At 47.8% G+C, this 23,415-nt stretch overlaps 1 protein-coding gene across 3 annotated transcripts; it reads left to right on the forward strand.

Moving 5' to 3' along the window:
- The first annotated feature begins 9,545 nt into the window (after positions 1–9,545).
- LOC308377877 (protein FAM110A) lies at positions 9,546–22,831 on the forward strand. 3 transcript variants are annotated; one of them, XM_080854641.1, is made up of 4 exons: positions 9,546–9,678; positions 16,270–16,342; positions 18,764–19,199; positions 19,399–22,831. In XM_080854641.1, exon 4 carries the CDS (start codon positions 19,434–19,436, stop codon positions 20,850–20,852), a length of 1,419 nt encoding a protein of 472 aa, XP_080710767.1. In that variant the 5' UTR covers positions 9,546–9,678; positions 16,270–16,342; positions 18,764–19,199; positions 19,399–19,433; the 3' UTR covers positions 20,853–22,831. The 3 variants fall into 3 exon arrangements, with proteins under 3 accessions (XP_080710767.1, XP_080710766.1, XP_080710768.1); XM_080854640.1 differs by lacking the exon at positions 16,270–16,342 and having other exon boundaries at positions 9,548–9,678; XM_080854642.1 differs by lacking the exon at positions 16,270–16,342 and having other exon boundaries at positions 9,548–9,678; positions 19,402–22,831.
- Positions 22,832–23,415: the final 584 nt, after the last annotated feature.

The raw sequence follows: 23,415 nt of genomic DNA on the forward strand, positions 1-23,415 counted from the left end.
TCGACCTGTATGTGAGGCATTATGTGCATACTTAATGAAAGTAAGGGTTTTCATGAAGTTGCTTCTGTGATATATCGTGTATTAAATACCAAATTTTGGGCTACCTGCTCGTGCTATTAGTAGTGATTAGCATGATGCTAAGCGGAGATTTAGCTATGTTCTGTTCTTATGCTGATACGCTGTAATAAAGATGGGTTCAATCCTGTTAAGATTTCGACTGGATGAGATATGAATGAGATCCATGTTGCCTAGTGTAATGTCCACTTTTATATGTATCTAGTAACATTAGTTGTGTAATTGTTATTGTCAATAACTCATGGCAATGTAATTCAGTGCAGTGCTAATTAGTCCCCATAAATTAGACTGCTTGGTAACTCAGTGAATAATACGTGCCCTTCTTAGATTGTTGTTTGACAGCCATCAACACAACAGAAGACTTAACATTTTTAGTTTTTAATGCGATTGGGAAGATGAGCAAATGAACGTGAGTGCGTGACTACCTTTGAAAAGGGGGGCGTGGCCGGAGCAGAGTTCAGCGCAGACGTGACATTTTCTGACTGCTTTTGTTCTTTAATTAATGTTTGTTCATTGTTGCGATCGTTGTTGTGCTTATTTGAAAGAAATTCAGTCTTACAGGGTAAAATACAGGTGGTTTTGGGCGATTTTGATGCACAAAATTATGTTTCCGTTTGAAAAGTTGCAATTCCGTTTTCAGTGGTCCATTCCGTTTCAGATGGTCCATTCCGCGTATTCCGTCCGTTTTCCGTTTTCGCGGAAAACTATTGGCCCTACTTGATGATGACTCATGTGAAGTGGACTGGGCCAGTTTTCCTGGGTCTTTCCAGGTCCCAAGCACAACTCGTCTCACAGAGTTATCTGCGTCGGGCCGGGATCACCTCGCCGTACCCTGGTACTGCTGACCTCACTGCCATAAACACTCCACTTGCCAGAGCTCTGGCGCAATGTTGTGTTTTTGCTTCTTCTGCAGCCTGGGATGGTTCATCCCAATGAAGTGCTCTAAATACTCTCCCTTCAGATTGCAGCCCATGGTTGGTCAGTTGCCTTAGGGCCTGGTGGCTGTTGCCTCAGGGCTCAAGCAGGGTGGTGTGGGCGAGGGAGAGACGGAGGACATCTTTCCATCAGCTCAGCAGATACAAGCCAAAGGGAGAGCCCATGGTTCCAGCCTGCAGTGGGTCAGGCAGCAATATGCAAGGCAAGGCAAGGCAATTTTAGTTATATAGCCATTTCATGCACATGGGCAGCTCAATGTGCTTTGCAATATGCACACACACACATTCATTCACATCACATTAGGGATGGGCATGATTAATCGACGATCGATTAATTGATCATTAAGAATTTCGTCGATGTCATAATTTTTTCATCGATAAAACGAATGCATGTTCTGTTGCGTAGTGTGAGTCTTGAAGGAATGCAATGGATTTCGCTATGTGGCAGCAATTAAAATGTTTACCAAACAAGGGGCAATGTTTGAAAAAACGCCACAGGCTTACACTGCGAGTTTCCGTGTCTTTCAAAAGTAAACATCGCTTATGAGTGAAGAGGTCTCGGCCAAGTGTAGCGTGGGACCATTTCGATTAAAAAAAAGAAAATACTTAGTTCATTGACAACACTGCGAAGCTGTGTAAGTACAACTCGGCCACAACTCAAATGATGTGCCACTTGAACAACACACATCTGACCCTGGTAATAGTGACAGTACACAACTAAGAAAGTATTAAACATTTGGAACCAACCATATTTATCAGCACTGTTGGAAATAGCTCCCCATCCTACCAGCCTCCATCACTAAGCTTACCGTGGCTAAAGGCCGAATTATGCTCTGTTTTAGACGTAACGCGTAAGCACGTAAGATACACAACCCCCCCTTGCGCGGTAAAATACCCCCCCTTACGTGCTTAAGTGCGTCGCCCAAAATTCCTGACTATGCGACTAAAACACTACGGCCCTACACAGCTCGCAAAGGCTGTGATTGGCCGGCTACCACAGCCTTTCACACAGAGTCTCACGTTTCCGGGTTAATAGCATACAGTCTTTTTTAGACCCAGACATTTTTTTAAATCATGAATACCCTGCAGACCGTCTCACAAGCCTTTTCTTATGGATTAGGAACAAACATAACAGAAGAGGTCCGAAGACATGAACTCCTTTACAAATCCTCTTTAAACACTTATAAGGACGCTCCAATTACCGCGAATATCCCATTCTCACCCGCGATTGTTTGGAGAGAATGTGGTCATTCACGAACAAATAGGTACTTTCATATTCATTTTCCGCCACTTGTGAGTCATGGTGATATCTTTGAGTTTATATTGACATGAATCCATCAATTGCACCAGCGAGTTTGATAGAATGAGCCCGGTCTGCTCATACAAAAGTTAACAGTAACCTGCCGTTACCTTGTGGCCAGCACCATTGTAGTTACAAGCATTGACAACATGATGAGATTCTTTCGCCGTTTACCACCTCATCTTTGAATAATGTAACTCATAAACACATCGTTTTAAAGCCTGTCGCAGTCATTAAAATATGTCAATAAACGAACTTTTGCGTCATGTGCTGTCTTTTTCGCCACTGGTACTGAATTGCCAACATTTGTATTTTGTGTAACACATGTATTCATAACATCAAGCCTTTCGCCCACTACACTTTCATGCTCCGGTAAGTTTTTTTCCTTTGTCCTGCTGCAATAAATAGGCTTACTTAACAAACAAAAAAATCTACAGTTCTGGCGTCAATTTGCTTTGCAACACGGCTCTGCGTCTAAAACGAACCTTAAATCAAAACTTGTCTAAAACAAGTTCCTTGTGTAAATTACGTGCTTACGCGTTACGTCTAAAACAGAGCATAATTCGGCCTTAAGTTAGCATCCCTACCTAACCTAGGTTTGCTGGCGAACTTGGCTTGAAGGATTCCAAAAGGTAGCCAAGCTAGCTAACTGGTTGTTTTAAAAACGTGTGCTTTAACAGTTAGTTACTAGTTTTCAAAACCTTCCAGGGTTATTGTTTCTGGTTAGAAAACCGGGGAATGACATTGCTTGAAATTGGCACTGGTCAAGAATCATCTTAAAAGTTGACGTTTACTATCAGCTGTAATTCTAAGCACCTGGACTTGTAGGTTTAGGGCTTAACTATTAATATTCTCTTTACCGGTGAATTGAATGGCTTGTCGATGATACTGTTACTGGTTGTTTTAATGGAGCTTTGTTTATTAGCCTAATTCATTGTTAGGTAGGCTAACCGAGTATGGTAAGTTGTGTTTATGAGCACCGGCTTCTAGCTGTCGGCGCCGCTGCTTAAAGGCACCCAGTGCAACTTTATGTAAACATTCAATGAAAAATAAACATTCAATTTCTAGTCTTTTTTGCACGTAGTAAGTTTCATTAACTCCATACCATTACATATCGACATTCAAGGAGCAAAGATGAGACGTCGTTGTGTGGTGAGAACTGATAGAAAATCGTAAGCAACAACAATCGCTGGTGGGGAGAAGCCATTTTTCCATTGACTGGAACCTGCTTTATTTATTGTAGGTTACCAAAAAATAAAGAAAATGGCGGCGATTGTTGTTGTTATCGATTTTCTATCAGTTCTCACCACACAACAACGTCTCATCTTTGCTGCTTGAATGTCGGTATGTAATGATATGGAGTTATTGAAACTTACTACGTGTAAAAAAGACTAGAAATTGAATGTTTATTTTTAAGCCTCGAAAGTTGCACTGGGTGCCTTTAAGAGTACAGCAGCGCATATTTTTCAAGTGTAACCATTAAACGGATCCGGTTTAACTGCCACAAGAGTTGTCAATCTTGTAATAAAGATCTCATTGAGGAACACGCTGTGTTTTATCTTTTTTCACTGCATTTTAGTATAGCCTATAAATAGTGCATTTTTTTATATATTTTTTTTAATGATTAATCGAAAATCGATCGTTAATTCTCCCGATGATTGATTAAGACAATTTAATCGAATGCCCATCCCTACATCACATACACCACGCGCACGTGCTCTCTTGTGCCTATACACACTTTGAGGCTCCATCAACAATCCGTTTCTCTCCCTCGTGTGTGTGCTCCCATGAACTTGTGAATCACGCTCATCTGCTTGTTCTGCTTATTTCTGTCTTTCTCCAACACACCCCCACACACTCCGTACACCCAGTGCACTTAGTATGCATCCGTCAAGAGCCATGAAACTCAGAAGAGTAGTCAAACCCAAACCTTTTTCTCTCGGTTTTGAACGTTTTTATAGAGGTATGGGTAAATCCTGTGTGTTGTCATGTCCTGATGTTGGATGACACCAGTTGATTGATTGAGGTGATAATTGCTAAATTACAGTAAACAGAATGATTAGTGGCCAAGTGTTGGTTTTTCCCTCCACACCTCTCTCTCTCACATAGGCCTTAACATTCTCTCTCTCTCTCTCATGCTGTCTCTCTCTCTCTCTCTCTCTCTCTGTTTGTCTGTCTCTCTAATGCTGTCTCTCTCATCCTTTACATATCTCTAGAACTAAGGACTAGTTATTAACCAACACATACACCTGTGTGATCCCTCCCTCCCTTTGTCAGTCAATCATTCACCCTAACACACAGGCACTCAACACACATGCACACTAAGGCAGCCCACATAAACGCATACATACACGTGCATACACACACACACACACACACACACACACACACACACACAAACACAGAATGCTCATCTCCTTTGGTATTGCCAGGCTTCCTTTGACAGCACATGAGGAATGTGAGCTGTGCCGCCCACAAGCCACTCCTCTGACTCAGTCTCTCCCAAGATAAACAGCCCCTGTCCAAGTGTGTGTGTGTGTGTGTGTCCATGTGCATGTGCCCCATCCTTACCCCACCCCTTCACCCATCTGCTCTGGCACACGTGAGTGACATAGGAGGGAGATATTTCTTCCCTCTGCTGTTCTCTTTACTCTCTCCTCTAACTGGCCATTGATCCTAAGCTAAGCTGTCGTTAGTGTGTGGGGGTGGGGTGGGGGGAGTTGATCCTTTCTGTGTGTATTTTGTTTATTTATGTTGAAGGTCCAGCTTGAAGGTGCTGCTTGACTGACCTGGTGACCGCATTCTGTGTGCGTGCGTGCAAGCACGTGCAGCTGTGGTATAGTGACCCTTGCAGTCCCTCATGACTGTTCACACAGTTATCCATTTCTTCCTTGGAACTTGCAAACTGATTTACGCAGTCAGTTTCAAAGCAGCATGCAAATCTTTTATGGATCATGCAAACTCAAGTTAAAACTGGCTTATGTTTGCTCAGTGTTTAATCTGTGTGCCGTTTCACTGAGTGGGCTAGGCTTTTGTCAAGAGTGTGTGTGTGTGTGAGTTGGTGTGTGTGTTTGTGTGTGTGTACGTTCAAACCGTATGTCTATGATAAAGGAAGCATATCTACTGTGGCCATGAGAATCTGAGATGGTGTGCACATGTGTGTGAAATGAGGGTGTGATGCTGTGAAGTCTTGTCTGGACATGCCTCTGGGTAATTCAAGTTTGTAAGAGGAGACGTGAATGTGTGAATTGGCCTGCTGAATAGGCATGTGTGTGTGTGTGTGTGTGTGTGTGTGTGTGTGTGTGTGTGTGTGTGTGTGTGTGTGTGTCATATCCTTGGCTTGTGGTCTGTCATTTAAAATATGTACCACAGTGTCCTGGACCTGTCACATTTGGTCTGGCCATTTTAGACCATTTCAGATACAGTGGGGAAAATAAGTATTTGAACCCCTTTCAATTTCACAAGTTTGGCCACTTGCAAAGAAATGTGTGATCTATAATTGTAATGGTAGGTGTATATTAACAGTGAGAAACAGAATATCAACAAAAAAATCCAGAAAAATGCATTTTATAACATTTATGACTTTATTTGCATTTGATGCAAAAAATAAGTATTTGAACCCCCAAAACTGACTGACAAAAATGACTTAGTACTTGGTGGAATAACCCTTATTCGCAAGCACAGACGTCAGACATTTCTTGTAGTTGGTCACCAGGTTTACAAACATCTCGTCCACTCCTCTTTCCAGATCCTCTCCAAATCTTTAAGGTTGTGTTTTCAATGGGAGGGAATGAGGGAATGAGGTTCAAGCCCAATATTCCACGTTACATGGCCCCATCCATAGTCCCCTTGATGCGGTGGAGTCGTCCTGTACCCTTGGCAGAGAAACAGCCCCAAAGCATAATGTTTCCACCTCCATGCTTGATGGTGGGTATGATGTACTCTTGGGGTCATATTCAGCATTACCCCCCCTGTCAAACACGGCAAGTCGAGTTGATGCCAAAGAGCTTGATTTTGGTATCATCTGACCACATTCTGTCTCCTAATCCTCCCTAGAATCATTCAAGTGTGCAATGGTAAACTTCAGATGGCCCTGTACATGCGCTTCCTTGAGCAGGAGGACCTTGCGAGTGCTGCAGTACTTCAAAAAGTTACGGCGTGGTGTGTTGCCAATGGTTTTCTTGGTGACTCTGGTCCCAGCTGCCTTGAGATCATTCACAAGCTCCCCCTGTGTAGTTCTGGGGTTATTCTGCACCTTTCGAATGATCACTGATTCCGCACGAGGGGATATCTTGCATGGAGCCCCAGACCTAGAGCGGATGACAGTTGTTTGGTGGTGCTTCCATTTATGAATAATCGCACCAATAGTTATCTGCTTCTCACCAAGCTGCTTGCCGGTGGTTTTGTAGCCCATTCCAGCCTTGTGCAGGTCTACAATCTTATCTCTGACGTCCTTGGACAGCTCTTTGGTCTTGCCCATGGTGGTGAGGTTGAAGGTGTGAAGTATGATTCTTTGGACAGGTTTCTTTTATACAGGTCACCAGTTGAGATCAGGTATACCTTGTTATACCTAATGAGGACTAATCTGTGTGCTTTTTGGGAACATAACTGGCCATTGGGAGCCAGAATTCTTGCTGTTTGCTTGGGGGTTCAAATACTTATTTTTTGCATCAAATGCAAATAAAGTCATAAATCTTATAAAATGCAGTTTTCTGGATTTTTTTGTTGATATTCTGTTTCTCACTGTTAAAATACACCTACTATTAAAATTCTAGATCACACATTTCTTTGCAAGTGGCCAAACTGTAGTTGTATCTGTCATAGCTTGTCAGCCCTTATCCAGTGAATGCTATAGTGTGGCAATTAAAAGGAAAGCATTGAAGAATGCATCAGAATATTCCATACGTTGTGTAGTTAAGCATTGCAACACTAGCTCATGTAAGTTGCGAACCTCAGTTGTAAATGTATAACTGGCACAAAGTGATTCATCTTCAACACTGTATTCCACCCTGTGACCATTAAGGACCACATCCACTTTGAGATGAATAGACATATATCTGTATATTGCTTTCTGAGGGTAAGAGGATGAGCAGGAACAGAGCTGTGGGAAAGTGAGAGCAGCAGTCTGAGGACATGAGCAGCGGTGGAGTTACAGCTCCCAGGTCAAAGGTCAAAGCGATAGCAGCTCTGAGGGCAGCGAGAAGCTTAACCCTGCGGCCTGGCCCAGCAGCAGATGAGCCGTCCAGAGCGCTGGCCTGTCACAATCTGAGGCGGAGGGGGAAGCGGATCATCTGGCTGACGGTCATGTGTTTCTAGGAGTGTTTTTGAACTCCCCTGCCCTCGAACCAAAAACCCACAAATCCTTCAACTCGTCTGTGCGTGTATGAATCTGATCCAGTGCCAGCGTCAGTTACCGCTGAATTACTGCACTCGGGGCAAAACATTTTTACCCTTCTGCCCCAGCCGAGCAGGTGGAGCTGAGACAGCCCTTCTCCCCTGCCCCTACACCACAAGTGCAGAATTACACCCCGTTCGCATGGAGCTCTGTTACCATAGCCACCGGCCAGCACTCCTCTTTGTGAGGAGGATTTGTTATGAAAGAGCCAGTCAGGTATGCCCCCCTGGCAGCTGTGGGATCTGTTTCCCAAGACTGAGAAGAGTGGAGGACATAGGGGGGTGGTGGTGGTGGTGAGAGGATAGTCTGTACCTGCATGAGATTTTGATTGCTGCTGTAGGGTCTTTTTTTGGGCAGCAGGGTGAGGCAGCTGTAGAGTACTTGGTGGTGCAGGAGGATGGGGGGGTTGCTGTGTTTTTGTGTTTGCTGTTTCACAGACAGGCTACATCTGTTTGGTGTGTGTTTGTGTGTGTGTGTGTGTGTGTGTGTGTGTGTGTGTGTGTGTGTGTGCTTGCCCTGTTGTATGCTCACCTTCTCGTCCCTGATGACTTCGTAATCTTCCTGTAGAGATGGGGTGTGAAGTCTGACTTTGTTTAGTGGAAGATATTACTGTGGTTATAACTGAGATTATAGTTATGCAATTATGACATTCAGCGAGTCATAAAATCAGAGAGCTTCGGGCGAGACTTTTTTTTTTCTTCCCATCTCTCTCTGCTGTTCTTACTCACCCCAGTCTGTCTGCACGCCATAGGTTCCCCTTGCACAGCAAAGTGAAGTCTACCCAAGAGTCTGATGTGGCCAGTGAAGTGGCGTGAAGTTAAAATCTCTCTCACTCCCACACACACACACACACTCCTACACACACACACACACACACACACAGGCTAAAGCCAGTTTTATAACTCTATAGTTCTGCTCCTTCCCTCCCAGCCAAGTATAGAGTGCACTCTTCCCATCTAGTATGTTACACAAATAAATACAGCTCCATTAGTTGATAATGAGGCGTACAGAACACCTGCGTCTCTATATGGCTACAGGAAACCTGGAGTTCCGTAATTAGGCAAGCATGTACTGTAACACACATACATACAGTACACACTCACACACTCATACATACACACACACGCACACAATTAGGCAAAATGTCAAGTTAGGCTACATACACTGACATACACACACACATACTTGAGATGGGTGGTCTGCCACAGGTTATCCTCGTCTGGTGGGACCTCCGTGATGCGCTATGGGGGGGCTGGCGGGCGGGGGGATATCCTCTGCTCCTCGCTCCTCCACTGTTTGGGGAAACTCACACCCTCCTCTTTGATGGGCTCAGCCAGCACTGTTATATCACTTCCTGGGGAGGTGTGTGAATGAAGTGCTACGGGGAAATGATGGCTATGTCGTGCCAAGACTGAAGAGTGCCTGGACCAAGACAGGGACTGCTGGGATTTGTGTGTTTGTGTTTGTGTGTGTTTGTGTGTGTGTGTGTGTGTGTGTGTGTGTGTGTGTGTGTGTGTGTGAATAACGGGTTAATAATTAAAGGGCTTGTTCTGGCCCATGTCCCTAGGAGGAAGTACCCTTCTTCCTGCCTGTGGAGCATTGGCTCTGCTTCCTGCTTTGCCAGGCAAGGGTGGAGTGAAAGAAGGAAGTAGGAAGTGAGAGGGGGAGGAGAGGAGAGAGAGGGACGGAGAGCAGAAGAGAGAGAGAGACCGAGGGAGGGGGAGGGAGAGTAGGAGTATACAAGCCCAGAGAGGTATTCCTGTTGGTTGAACGCTCTGGTAGGCCGTCCCTCTCTTTCAGCAGGACTTCATACACACACACTCACACACACTTACACACTGTTGATACAGACGCACGCTGTGGCTTTGGCACGGAGTGACTTCTCTTCCACCAGGACTTGAGTTTGTTTCGCTGCTGAACTCCACAGTTAAGACTCGACGACTCTACGGGAGTTTTCACGCATGTACGCAGCTGTAAGTAAGCAATCCCAGAGCTCATGACATGTCTTGTTTTTGTGGTTTTGAGGGTGTTAAAGAGAGAGTGAATCGGCAAGTTAGGAGGAGAGACATTTAGAATTAAGTGAGTTTTTTTTTGTATGCAATAAAGGTAATAATTCTGCAAAGTTGTTAAACCTTCAAGGTGCTTGTCACAGACATCTTCTGGACATTTACCGCAGGATCCAAATTGTCTACTGTTTGGCAGAGCCGGCTCTCACGTTATTGAGTCCTTCTCTCTGTTATTCTTTCTCATTTAATAATTTAATGTGAGGAATTTTAGCAGAACACGTGTTGGGGAATGAGATGGTCCTGTTCTCTTAGAATGTTAATGAGCCAACTGAACATGGGGCTAGTTCACTGAACACAGAAGACTGCTTTTGAGTGAGAGAAAGAGAGAGAGAGTGAGAGAGTAAGAGTGAGGGGGAGAGAGAGGGGTAGAAAAAGGGTGAGATAAAAAGACTGACAAAAGCCCTGCGTCCTTGGTGACCCTCTCAGACTCAGTGGAACACTTTTGTCTGGTGGAATTTTCCCATCACTAATAAGCCTGTTTGAGTCTTGTGTTGCTTTCATAAAGACTTCAAACTTTGTCTTTATGTTAAACATGCATCAAGGGATGTGTCATTAGGTTCTACTCAAACTTCAGTTGTGTTCAGAGGTGTTGGAACAAAGAGGCTTTTGAGTGGTTTGACAATGACTGTTCAAGACTGCAATTATATTCACACACTTCTTCAGAGTGTTGTTCTCTAGTCACTCATCTGTTTGTGTGTATGCAAGTGTTTGGCAGCACAAGTCCTTGTTAGTGTGTGTGAATGACGGGGTATGACTTCCATGCCGTGTGTGTGTTTGTGTGTGTGTGTGTGTGTGTGTAAACGTGTGCTCTCAGTATGCCAGCAGGAGAAAACAAATGAAAATCCTCTGTCTCTCTCTGTCCTTTCGGCTCTGAGAGTGTTTCTGCCTGTCACCGCACAACCAGGGGCTCCCGGGTATGATAAATGGCTGTGTGTGTGTGGAGAAGTTGAGGTTTTTGTGTGTGTTTTTGTGTGTGTGTGTGTGTGTGTGTGTGTGTGTGTGTGTGTGTGTGTGTGTGAGAGTGTGTGTGCGCACATAGTGCATGAAGCCCTGTGGGAAAGCGAGAGGCTCATGATTGGAGTGGAAATGGGTAAAGAAAACACGACAGGCCAGTGCAGACTGCTGTGACGCCGCTCGGTCGCTGAGTGCACCACCATGCCTCTGTGATTACACTCGGTGTGTGTGTGTGTGTGTGTGTGTGTGTGTGTGTGTGTGTGTGTGTGTTGGGAAGAGAGATTATGTTGTAAGTGTGTGTGCTCTGTGTAGAGTCTGTGTGTGTGTGTGTGTGTGTGTGTGTGTGTGTGCACGCTTGATCAGTTAGACGGGGGTGTTTAAATGCATTGTAAATGTCATTGTGTGCAGTGTTGTTTGTGTGTGTGCTGACGTAGCACTTTTTGATAACAGTTTGTGTTTAGTCTGTTCCTGCCTTTACCCTTGGTTCCACTCCCACAGCATTCATCTCCTCTCCCCCGTGCTCTACCCTCAGGGCTGGGGCTCCTCTCCCCCGTGCTCTACCCTCAGGGCTGGTGCTCCTCTCCCCCGTGCTCTACCCTCAGGGCTGGTGCTCCTCTCCCCCGTGCTCTACCCTCAGGGCTGGTGCTCCTCTCCCCCACTCTCTGCCCACAGGGCTGGTGCCGGAGCAGACCGGTAGCCTGTGCTCTGTGGACAAGAATGACAAGGTCTCCACAGACATGATGACCATACTGACATATTAGTTGTTGTTGTTGTTGTTTGTAAGCAGGTTTTATGCATGATCAATAGGTCTATCTGATTTGCTCTTTTGTCTTAAGCAAACCACAGAGGTGTCAGGCATGGAAGGCCACCCTGGAGGGAATAGATACAGCTAAAATGAACAACTGACCACAGGGTCAACTCCAGGTCAGGGCCAGACTGCAGGGGGACATAGAGCGGCTGTTCCATCACTGCCTACAGAGCACAGCCTGCGTCTTGTCAATCATCAGCCCACAGACACAGCCCTCTGGAGGCCCAGTGACCCCCGCAGCAGCAGTGAGCCGCCGGTCTGCGCTGCGGAAGCTTCGCAGTTAATGCTGTGGGGGGTTTTTGTTTGACGTGTGTGCGTGGCGTATTGGGGGAAGCTACAGCGTGTTTCTGTAGGGCTGGGCCAGAGAGCGGACAGGGAGCTGGAGAGGAGGAGGAGGAGGAGCGTGCTGATGCGTCATTAAGCAGGCCTGGACTAGACTGTTTGCCTCCTACACCGCTGGGCTGAGCAGTGGTGAGGAAGAGTGGGGGAGTTACCGTGGAGATGGTGAAAGGGCCGCTCTGTGATGCAGTGAGGAGTCATGGGAAGGTGACTGATCATTTCCTGTCGTGTCAAGTTTGGGATGCTAGGGCGTGGGGATGGGGGAGTTCGTGTGAGGGCTTGAGAGGAGGCCAGGTAGGCACTGAAGCTCCCAGCAGTCAGATCAGCCCGAGTACGCGCCCCTTTGGGAGTTTGTCTCTCTCTGCTGTCGATCCTTTGGTTCCTCCTGCTGCTCCCTGCTTTCCGCCTTGTCTAATGAGGACAAATTACAGATGTCAGCGTCCGTATGTCTGCCACAGGGGGTGCAACTTCACCTCAGAGGGGGGCAGCTGGACCGCCTGCACTCATCTGATTATCTTGTTATGGCCAGATTGGGGAGGTAGAGACGGCCTACACACACACACACGGAGTCAGTCCATCAGTCACTCGCTCCATGTAATGCTCAATTAAACTTACCAAGGGTGAGGTCAGAGCGTATTTGTGGGTATTATGTTTTTGGGAATTGAGTGATGAGCGTGAGCGACCATGTATGCAGATTGAGTCTTTGTGCTGTGTTTTATGATTGTGTGTGGGATTTAAGGAAATGTATGGAATAGTGTGTGTGGGGTGGCTCCACAGGGTGTGTGTGTGTAATAGTGAGTGGGGGGCTGAATATTGAAGTTGTCCTGAGGGTGCAAAAGCAGACAGTCAGGCATGGGTGAGAGTGGGGGGAGATGGGTAAAAACAAGGGGGGAGGGTTAGTGGGGATGATTGGGGTGGGGGTTTGACTGGGTTGGATCCGGGAGATGGGGAGGGAGGGTGTGTGTGTGTGTGTGTGTGTGTGTGTGTGTTTGCGTGCAGGCCAATGCTGTAACAACTCTTTCATGCTCCATTGGTTGTGTTCCAGAGTTGACTTTGGCCTGTTGTGTGTTGATGTGGAGTTAAAGGGCTCTGTGTGTGTGTGTGTGTGTGTGTGCCTGTGGGGGGGGGGGGGGGGGGGGTATGCCATAACTTCACTTTTGGTTATAATTGTGTGTGTATAATTGTGTGTGCAAACCTTGACTGTTGGCATCGTTTGTGCATGTTTGTGTCTGTCTGTGTGTGTACATTTCTTTGTGCCTGTATGTCATATGTTGTGTACTTTGACTATTATCCCAATTGTGTGTGTGTGTGTGTGTGTGTGTGTGTGTGTGTGTTATTCTCTCCTGGCCATTAAGAGCTTGCTTCTTCATTAGTAAAGATAGACCATCGATACACACTGACCTCCTGTTTGAATGGTTATCAGGTGAAAAGGTTGGAGCTCCAGGGACTGAAGGTAGCTCTCTGTGTTCAGTGGTTTGGCACTCTGGTGTCAGTACCCTCGAGGCCAAGAGTTCTCTCTCTGTCTATTACGCCTGTAAAAGCCCTTAACTCTTCCCAGGGGATTCCGACTCTTGACAGCCCTTATCGAGCAGCACTCCTCTGGGCTGGGCTTTATGGCTTGAGAGCAGAGAGGCCAGTCTGCTGGTCTGTGACAGACAGACACACAGAGCCTGACCTGTCTTGTATTAGCGGAAAGGTGAACCTTTGGAAAAGGATCTTTTTTTTTTCCATTGCATTGGTGTGCTGCTGGAATGCCAACCCTGGAAGGGCAGTACGTCTCTTTTGTCAGAAGCTGGCAGCGGCCGGGAGAGCGGGGGAAAAGTGACCTGGGGGAACCATAAATAAATGAGCAGTGCAGTCGGTACAATAACCTTTCAGTCCGCCAGACCAACAGTCTTTCAGGCAAGCAACAGCAGGCTCTAAGTCGAACAGAATGAGTCCAGTGTCCAACAGAGCCGCCACCAGCACCATCTGATTTTTAATTAACACTTTTATATATAGCTTTGTAATTTCTTCCCTAGAGGAAGCTTCCCCTGCTTTTTCAGTTTTTGTGGCCGGTGTTCTTGTTCCTCAGCACATGAGTCATGGTGGCTCCATCGGTGTCCATCACACCCTCAGCTCTCACCTTTACCAGGTTGAGTCACAAACAGGAACCTTCCAGAAGCAGTTGAGGTTGGTTATGATGATGGTGGGCTAAAATGGAGTGAGCTGACTCCTGCCCTTAAAAAGAACCCCTCTCCCCGCCCCTCTCTCTCTCACTCTCACCTTCTGTGTGTCTGCAGTGCAGTGCTGAGCTGAGAGGTGACCGGTGGCAGGAGAGGAGGCTGGGCAGAGCTCTAGGGACTTGGGCCTATTGCTGTCCACCACAGGGCTTATTTATTTTTACACACTGCCATTTATTTTATCGACAGGAACTCCTATGTGAGTTTGAGCAACAGGTGGTAACCAGACTGGTAACCAGCCCCTTATCCTTCTGTCCCTCTCTCATTCTCTCCTTCTGTCTCTCTCTGTCCCTCTCTCATTCTCTCCTCCTGTCTCTCTCTGTCCCTCTCTCATTCTCTCCTCCTGTCTCTCTCTGTCCCTCTCTCATTCTCTCCTCCTGTCTGTCTCTGTCCCTCTCTCTCCACATCTACCTGCAGTGTACTTTTTAATACCTCTTGATTGCTTTCTTTGCTCTCTCTTCCTTGCTTCCAGTTTCTCTCTGTCCATCCATCACGTGTTTCTGTGTTGTTGTGCGTGGCGTCCAGTAATTGATAGATATTAAAGGAGCAGCAAATTGCTTCCAGTCGCTGGATTCCCCTATAATTACATCTCGTGGCTCCGTGGAGATCTCTCTCTCTCTCTCTCTCTCTCTCTCTCTCTCGCTGCAAAGAAACGTGTTGTGGTGATGTTGTTTTTTCTTCCTTCAGCTGGAGACTTTTGGAAGTGACCTCTGCCATCCCAGGGTGCTATGCGGCTGGAGGAATTGCACATGTGGCGTCACTTTTTCCCCCCCGTTGGGCACGGCTCGTAATAGCATATCATTAAATCCTAATAAACTTAGCCCAGTTCTTCACATGGGGGAAAAAAGAGAAAAGAAACGTACGAAAAGACACGCGATGCAGAAAACAGACACAATCAGGGCCCTGTTTGATTTCTGGACCGAGCTCGGGCCAAGTGGTTGGGAAATCTTTTTTTTCTTTTTCCACACTCCGTCTCCGTGGCCAGACCACAGTCTGTCCGTTACCCATGCGTTACGTCAGTTTACAAACATTCACATCACGCTCCCTCTTTCTCCTTTTCACACTTGGGGTGTACATTGATGCCGTAGGCGGGTAACGGTGCACGGCCTGGGCAGACCCTCTGAGCCTTTGAACATGGGTGTGGTGTGGCGTGTGGGGCCTTGTGGTGGCGTTATCACCGTCGTCTCTTTATTGGTTAGTTATTCCTGTCACTGTCCTCCCCTACCCCTCGTCCTCGTCCTGCCTGCCCACATGCCCTGATCCCCGTTGGCACGCTCTGGGCACCCTGCTGTTATCTAGTGCAGTTCACACCTCGCCGCCCTCGCCACCGCCAACCTCACCGTGCCCCACAACCACACAGGCCAAGCAGCCTCTGTTTTTCAGGGTGCATTCCTGTGTGTGTGTGTGTGTGAGTGTGCTGTTCAGAGTTCTGGGTGAGGTTTTTCTACTTTACAATCATTGCATGAAGCAGTGGTAGCAGCAACGGGAGCTGTACTTCTCTAAGAGGGCAAAAAACACAACTCCTGTTGGCTAGCAGGCAAAGTAGACAACATAGACAGCACTGCACGCTGCTCCATACACCGTCTCCATGTATGCACACTACACTACATTAGAAAGATTCATCATTTTGAGCTCATGTTCATCAGGTCATGTCTGATGGAGAGCTTATGCCTTGAACCCTCCTGATTGGAGCAGTTTGTTGTGCTGTAGAGAACTTTCTCTTCCCCCTTCTCTTTTCTCTCCCACAGAACTCAGGAGCTTGATCCTGATTAGCAGAACAATGGCACTTCTCCTGTCAGCATGATTACAGGCTGTGGTTGCTGTGTCTGTTTGTGTGTGTGTTTGTGTTTGGGTCTGCTGTGTGTGTGTGTGTGTGTGTGTTTGTGTTTGTCTACTGTGTGTGTTTACCATATAGTGGCTTTAGTGTGACTGGTAAACTTGGGGACCAAGGGCTGCAGTGTTAACCTGCTGCTCACCAGCCGAGGGTTGGTGACTGCCTGCCTGCCTGCCTGCCTGCCTGCCTGCCTGCCTTGTGGTCCTCCTTTGCTGTTCCTAACTGGTGGGTCATAGTCCATCTCTTTCTCTCTCGCTCCTCGGGGCACAGTGGCCCACAGTCCTCTTTATCAACCTGGGTGACACCACTGACAACCCCCCCCCCACCCCCCCTTTGGGCAGCTGTGTGCTGTGCTGAGAGAGTACTGGGACACCAGGAAACTGCGGACGTGAGCAATCAGTTGCCATTGACCGTGTGAGTATTTAGAAGAGGAGCCTGGAGAGTCCCCACACACACACACACACACACACACACACACACACACACACACACACACACACACACACACACACACACACACACACACACACACACACACACACACACACACACACACACACACACACACACACACACACACACAGGGGTGTACGCACAGACAGACACACTTCCACACTCACGCCATTGATTGGACTGAGCCAGCTTGGTTGGATCCTGAGCAACTGTGCTGAGTCTATTAAAAGCTCCGCCACTTCGAGACAGCTGAGAGGGTCTAACTCTGCATCCGTGTGTGTGTGTGTGTGTGTGTGTAGACGTGGAGAAATGTCTCTTACAAGGTTACAGATTGTATATATGTCTTTGAAGAGGCCCTGCACTGCACTGCACTGCTTGTGACCTGGATATGCCCAGCTCTTCATGTCGAGGCCTGCTGTGAGACATTACTGCTGACAGACATGTCATACGTGTTAAATACATCCATGTGCTCCCAATGTGACAATAGTGCTAATCTATCAGGAAGCAGGGTGCGCATGTCTCCGGTCATAACCCACTGACCACTTAAAGCACTCCAGCTCTCGCTCTCGCTCTTTCTCGCTCTTTCTGTCTCCCTCGCTCTCTCTCTCTCTCTCTCTCAAACATGTCATTTTGGGTATGTTTTCTTTTACCCAGATCTTCTCCAGTTTTGGTTTGTGTGCTTGTGTCTCTCTCTCGCTCTCAAGCTAATGGATGGATAATATTCAACTTCCAAGAGTTTAATGTTATAGATAACATGGCATTTTGGGTATGTTTTATTTTACCCAGTTCTACCCCAGTTGTGGTGTGTGTGTCTTTGTCTGTGTGCCTTGTGGTTTCTAGGCTAATATGTGGGCACAGACAGCATGCTATATATTCACTGCAGTGTTAGCAGGGATTTGGTGCAGAAATGGAGATCTTTCAGACTAATTTTAGAGTCTATTCATTTCAAAAGCTGAGTCTTATGAAATCGGATTGCTCAGTGTGTGCCGTGGGGCCTGTTTTTTCATGGGGGGTGGCAGGGTAGGGAGGCGAAGTGAAGGGTTGGGGGGGGGGCATGGTAGGGAGATGAGGGTTGAGATGGGGGGAGGAATGGGGACAGGCTCAGGGAGAAAAGAAGGCTATAAAAAGATTAATTAAAAGTGTAGCGGATGTAGAGGAGGCAGAGGGGGAGCGATGAAGGGGAAGGAGGCGAGGATGCAGGGCTTCGTGTGATGTAATCTGACGCGCTAATGGTGTAACTAAAATAAGAAGGGGAGGACAGGAGTGAGAGAAGACAGACAAAAGAAAGAGAGAGAGAGAGAGAGAAAAGCCACTGATCACAACTGCAATTCCTTTTGGAACACAGGATCAAGCCGACATGAGAAGACCAGAAAGTCATCTTGGGGAAAGAGAGGGGGAGAAACTGAGAGAGAGACAGAAACAGACACAAATAGAGAGGGAGAGATAGAGAGAGGGAGAGAGAGCGTTAATCTTGAGCCTCAGTGGAGTTGAGTGGATGCGACGTTGGAGCAGCTCTGCTTTGTTTACAGTGTGCAGACATCTTAAGAGGGTTTTAGGGCTTTATGTTAAAAACGATGCTCGTCTGTGGCAGGCCGAGGTGATGCTCCCCACTGTTCCAACTGGATTGCAAAAGCAGACAGAGAACCAGCCCAGCCCAGCCCTCTGCCTATAATGTTACATGTTAATCTGCCTATAATGTCTCCAGCTCAGAGATGAGGACAATACCCCACGCTGCCGTGCTATTGTGCAGCAGAACAGCACCACAAGTGGAACAGTGCAGGAGATATTTCAATATGCATTTATTTATTTATTTATTTTGATCCGCCACAAAGGCCTGCTGTGTTTGATGCAACTGAATGTAAAGATTGCAGCTGTTCCACCCGCTGGGGCCTTTTCTTTTTGTTTGCTCCTCCTTTTCTCTTCGTCTCTTTCTCTCTCTCTCTGTCTCTCTCTGTGTCTGTTTCTCCACGCCTTTCAAAGAACTTCATTTGAATGAAAATTCAGTAGGAGTGTTTGTTTGTGAGTGGGGGGAGGGGCCCTGTTCGACAGGAGATCCTTGGGGCTGGGCCAATCAGGGGGCAGCTCCCAGCCCCGTCGGCCCCGCCCCCCCCCCTGTCTGAGGAGAAGCTCTGCTAGGCCCCTGATTGGCTGCTGTGGTGGAGTGTGTAGGGGAGGAGTCAGACGGCGTATTAAACCACACGTCTGCTCCCATTTCATCTAGAGTGCCGCTGAGCTGTCGAGTCAGGGAGGAGAGCAGCAGATAGAGAGATAGAGGGAGAGGAGAGAGGGATAGAGAGAGGAAAAGAAGAGGCGGTTGACTGGGTTTCTCTCCACTGGGCTGTCAGTGATCACTCCCTCTCTCTCTGTCTTTCTGTAAAACAGGAACTCCAGTGTGTGAGCGCACCGAAGCAGGATTAACAGCCAGGGACTCCACTAGAAGCCGGCAAGAAGCAAAGAGGAGGACAGCCTGTGTGGAGTTGCCGTGGTTTTCCTTTTTTCCCCCACTCACCTTTTTCCTGCCCTGCCGTTGGACGAGGGGCTGTATCAGAACTACGCCTTTGGACCTCTCACCCCTCAATTCATCTACCCCCCCCCCCCCCCCCCCCCCATACACACACACACACGCTCCTGAACCTGCCGTGGTCTCCCTGTGGGTCAGTCAGCCGGACTGATGTGGAATGCGACCCCTCCTGACCCCAGTCCACAAGCCCCCATTCACTGAGCTGCAGCGGCAAGAGGGTGCATAAAAGAGCCTGGCCAGAGAGAAGAGACGGAAGAAGAGAAGTAACAGCAGCAGCAGGAGGAGCCTTTCAGACTGGTAAGCAAGTTAAAAGGGGAGGGGGGGGGGGAGGAGGATGTAGAGAAAAAGATAGGAGCAGGGGGCAAAGACAAGAGGAGTAACTTACAAAAGAGCTCTTTTGGTGTTTGTGACATTTGTGAGCGTAGAGGAGGCTGTGGTCATTAGCCTCTGCTTCACCCTGTGTTTCCTGTCTGTCTGTCTGTCTGTTCACCTCCAGCAGCCTCCGCTGCCACTGCGGCTGCCCATCCCATCATGCCCGTGGAGACGCTGCGGCCGTGTGATGGGCGCCTGGGCACCGGGGGCCCTTTCACCTCGGCCATGCCCTTCCGCATCCTCAACAGGGGCCCCAACTACTTCCGGCGGCCGGCAGAGCCAGGCACACGCAAGCTGAGCGCCGTGGAGCGCCTGGAGGCCGACAAGGCAAAGTATGTGAAGAGTCAGCAGGTGGCACTCACGCGGCAGGAGCCCGTCAAGCCGCCCATCATCCGCAAGCCGCTCATGTCGCCAGGCATGATGCTGCAGTGCCGTATCAGTACACCGCCGGCCCGAAAAGTCCCCCGCCGGCCCCTCATGCACCTTGACGCTGAGAACGGAGGCGAGGGGGGCCTTGGGACCCGCAGGGGGCCTCACCTTAACCTGGAGATCCTCAACAACCTCATCAACGTGTGTGACGGCCCGCTGCCCTCCCCGTCATCCTCGCCTTCACCCATCCCTTCATCGCCCTCGCCCTCTGCCTCCTCACCCTCTTCTGGGTGCAAGCGGCCCGGAGGTGCCCCCTGTCTGGAGCCTCAGCACCCCACAGGCGCCACCCCGGTGTCCTCCTGCACCTCGTCTCCCCTCAATGGCCACGTGGACCGCCGACCGCCCCCCATCCCAGCCCGGGCCCCCAGAATGGGCGCTTACAGCTCCCCGAACTCTGTGACTGTGCGCCGGGTGGACGTGCGGCCCCAGGCCGAGGTGCGCAAGCCCCCCAGGATGTTCCTTCACAAGCCCCGGCAGATTGCCCAGCCTCAGGTAGCCCAACCACAGGCCCCACCGTCACTTCCTCCTCCTCCCCCTCCTCCCACCACTACCAACTCCTCCTCCTCCCCTTCCCCTGCATCCCTGCCCTCATCTTTCCTCAGCCCCCAGCCTCCTCTTCCTGCTGCGCCTCCCTCCTGCGTGCCCTCCAGCCCCCTGTTGCTCCGTGCAGCGGGCGTTCTCCCCCCTTCGTCCCCGGCCTTCACGCGCATCTCCTCGGCCAGCTCCCGCGGCTCTGCCCGCAAGCACCCCTCGCTACACCGCTCCAAGTCAGACCTGAGTGACCGCTACTCACGTGCCACCGCCGACCTGGAGCGTTTCTTCAACTACTGCGGCCTGGACCCCGAGGAGGTGGAGGGCATGGGTGGCGTGGAGTGCTTCGCCCGTGCCAGCTCTGACATCGTCTCCCTCTCCAAGCTGCACAGCGTCAGCACGCCCAGCTCCGAGTGTGGCGACGGCGGCTACGGCGGCCGGGGAAGAGTAGGTGGATGTGAGGACAATTATGATGACGATGATGAGGAAGGGCCGCCGAGGCCCAATGAGCGCGTGCCCTACAGCATCTCGGTCATCGAGAGGAACGCCCGCGTCATCAAGTGGCTTTACGGCATCCGCCAGGCGCGAGACATCACGCAGAACGTTTCTAACGTCTAGATGTTCACACAGTCATGTTTGTCAACACAGGAGGCTGGACTTCAGGACGGACAGGAATATGCATTGGGGAAAAAGACTGACTTGTATAGCCCCCTTGTTTTTGTTTTGTTGGTTTGTTTTTTTTATATGGTATATAGCTTATTTATTATTTCCCTGAGAACATTTAGAGCCCCCTTTGTGTCCATTTTTCTTTGTATATTTGTGTGACACAGAGAGATTTTTCTTTTCTTTTGCCTTACAGTAAGTTAAAGGATATATTTTTGATGTTGTTGGGGGACTCCTGTACATTGGGTGCATTAACCTTCAGACATGGGACTGTTCGCTCTCCTGAAAACGGGATGTCACCATCATTACCTCAGAGGCGGAAGGCTAGCACACTCTGCGTATGGACTAGTGAATGATGGGGGGGAGCGTTACTAAAGCAATAATAATCGCAATGATGATGAAAAGCTTTTGAGTGAGTGAGTGAGAAGAGGAGGAGGATGGAGGCAGCAGTAGACCTGCTGTGATCTTGCTAATGTTCAGGTACTTTAGTCTGTATTAAACCACAGCAGTGGTGTGGCTGTGACCTTTGAACTCCAGGTGTTGCTGTCAGATATCTGGTGCTACTTTGATCTCTTTGAGCGTTAAGACCCTTGGCCAGTTGAGGACACAGTTATGATGACTAACTGATGAATTGATTGATTGACAGCTGTCCTTATGGGGTTCATCAGGTCATAGCCTCCCATGGCTGTGGAGAGTTCAGAAAGCCTCAGTATGGTTGTCACATACACTCTGGGTGAAGAATCCAAGATATGCACAGCATGGCAGGGGATGTTAAACCAACACACAGACACAACTCTCTCACAGACACAGACACACACACACACACACATGCACGTAGTACTGCACACATGTAGTTGAACACAACACAACTGCACACTTACACTCAGACACTAAATGCGGTTAACTGGTATCTGTACAATGGAACAGTGTGTATGTGAGTGTGTGACTCAGAGAGCTTGTACAGATATGATAGCAAAGAAGACCTTAATAAATACTGTGAAAAAAAAGATATCTTCCATTGAAAAAAAGAAAAGTTTTTTAAGTTACCATGGCTGTTAGACTGTTAATGCTGTTCATGTTTTGCAATGCATGAAGAGGAGGAACCCTTTTAGCATGTGTGTGTGTGTGTGTGTGTGTGTGTGTGTGTCTGTGTGTGTGTGTGTGTGTGTGTGTAACATATGAGTATATATTTCTCATGTATGCCATTTCAACTAAGCACACTTTCCTCCCTCATCAAACACATGGCAGCACATACATAGCACAGATGGGTTCCATGCTGGCAGGGTCAGGTTGTCATTTCAGCAAAGCGCTCAGAATAAGCTGTTTTTTATGTTTGTCGTTTGCTGTCGTCTAGGAAGAGTTTTGGGAAAGGTCTTGTCATGTTGTCAACAAGTGGTTCAAGTATGTTGGTAGAGGAGTGCAGGGGTCAGAGTTCAAAGGTCACTTTGGCCATCTGTTCAGTGGTGGTCTGTGGAAAACACCACTGGATGAGGGAAGGGAGGAGTTGGAACAAGAATGAGGAGTAATGAAAAGAGAACGGATGGTCATTTTAGTGCAAAGAGAATATAAACGAGGATGGCTGATGCAAAAACAAACAACAACAAAATGCAACAGAAAGCAGACTCTACAAAACATGCAATGTTATTTAGTTCCAAAGTTCCAATACTTGTTGATTGTTCAGTGTTTCAACGTTTACTTACTTTGTTTTCATTGATTGCAGTTTACGGTATCTATACAGACATATAAAATACACATGCACATGCACATGGGGATGAACGAACACACACACACACACACATTGTTGTGTGTTGACAAGACAAAAAGTGTATGACTGGGTGGTCTCCTGTGGGAGAACACTGTTTGTGAAAGCTGTTCAGATGTGCTGTTGGGTTGACCATCGGCCAGTTTAAAAAAAGAGATTTGAGTAATCTTTCTGCTGCAAACTCTTGTTTCAATAAAGAGAAAAGTGTCTACATGTTCTGCTCTTTTGTTTGCTTTGTTTTTGTACCTCAACAATAGTAAAGTATATAACATGGTCTGAAAGTGTAAACTGGATTGTTACCTTCTGTTCTGGCTGGAGAGGAAAGAAAGTATGAATGTATTTATTTTTCCATGGCATGATCTCATCATGAATGCCCAGTTCCATTCTTTGGGACCCGCTTTGGAAACAAGGAAATAATGCTCTGCTGTAAATCTCTGGTTGGATTTGGAACAGGATTTATTTTCCCTTGAAGTCTTTTGTGGTGCAAAACGTCTGCCAAAATGTATACTTTGCCATGGGCAGCCATTTTTTGGTGCTTGCCACAAGTTGGCCAACAGCGGTATTGCTGAGATCTCACTTTTTGTGTGAATTAGTGATACCAACGTCTTTTTTTCTTTTTTTTCAGATTCACTTTCCTAATTGTATGTCTTTTTGCTCCAGTGAAATGCTAAAATGCATTTTTGAACACGCAGGCATGAACACTCTTTGATTGAGGAAAAGACTCTAAGATGTAACTAGTGAGGAACCCCAACTCAT

This window comes from Sprattus sprattus (assembly GCF_963457725.1).
Source record: "Sprattus sprattus genome assembly, chromosome: 16".
Taxonomy (NCBI): Eukaryota; Metazoa; Chordata; class Actinopteri; order Clupeiformes; family Clupeidae; genus Sprattus; species Sprattus sprattus.

Excerpts from the sequence above, each read along its gene's own strand:
- LOC308377877 (XM_080854641.1), top strand. The coding sequence starts at position 19,434 with ATGCCCGTGGAGACGCTGCGGCCGTGTGATGGGCGCCTGGGCACCGGG.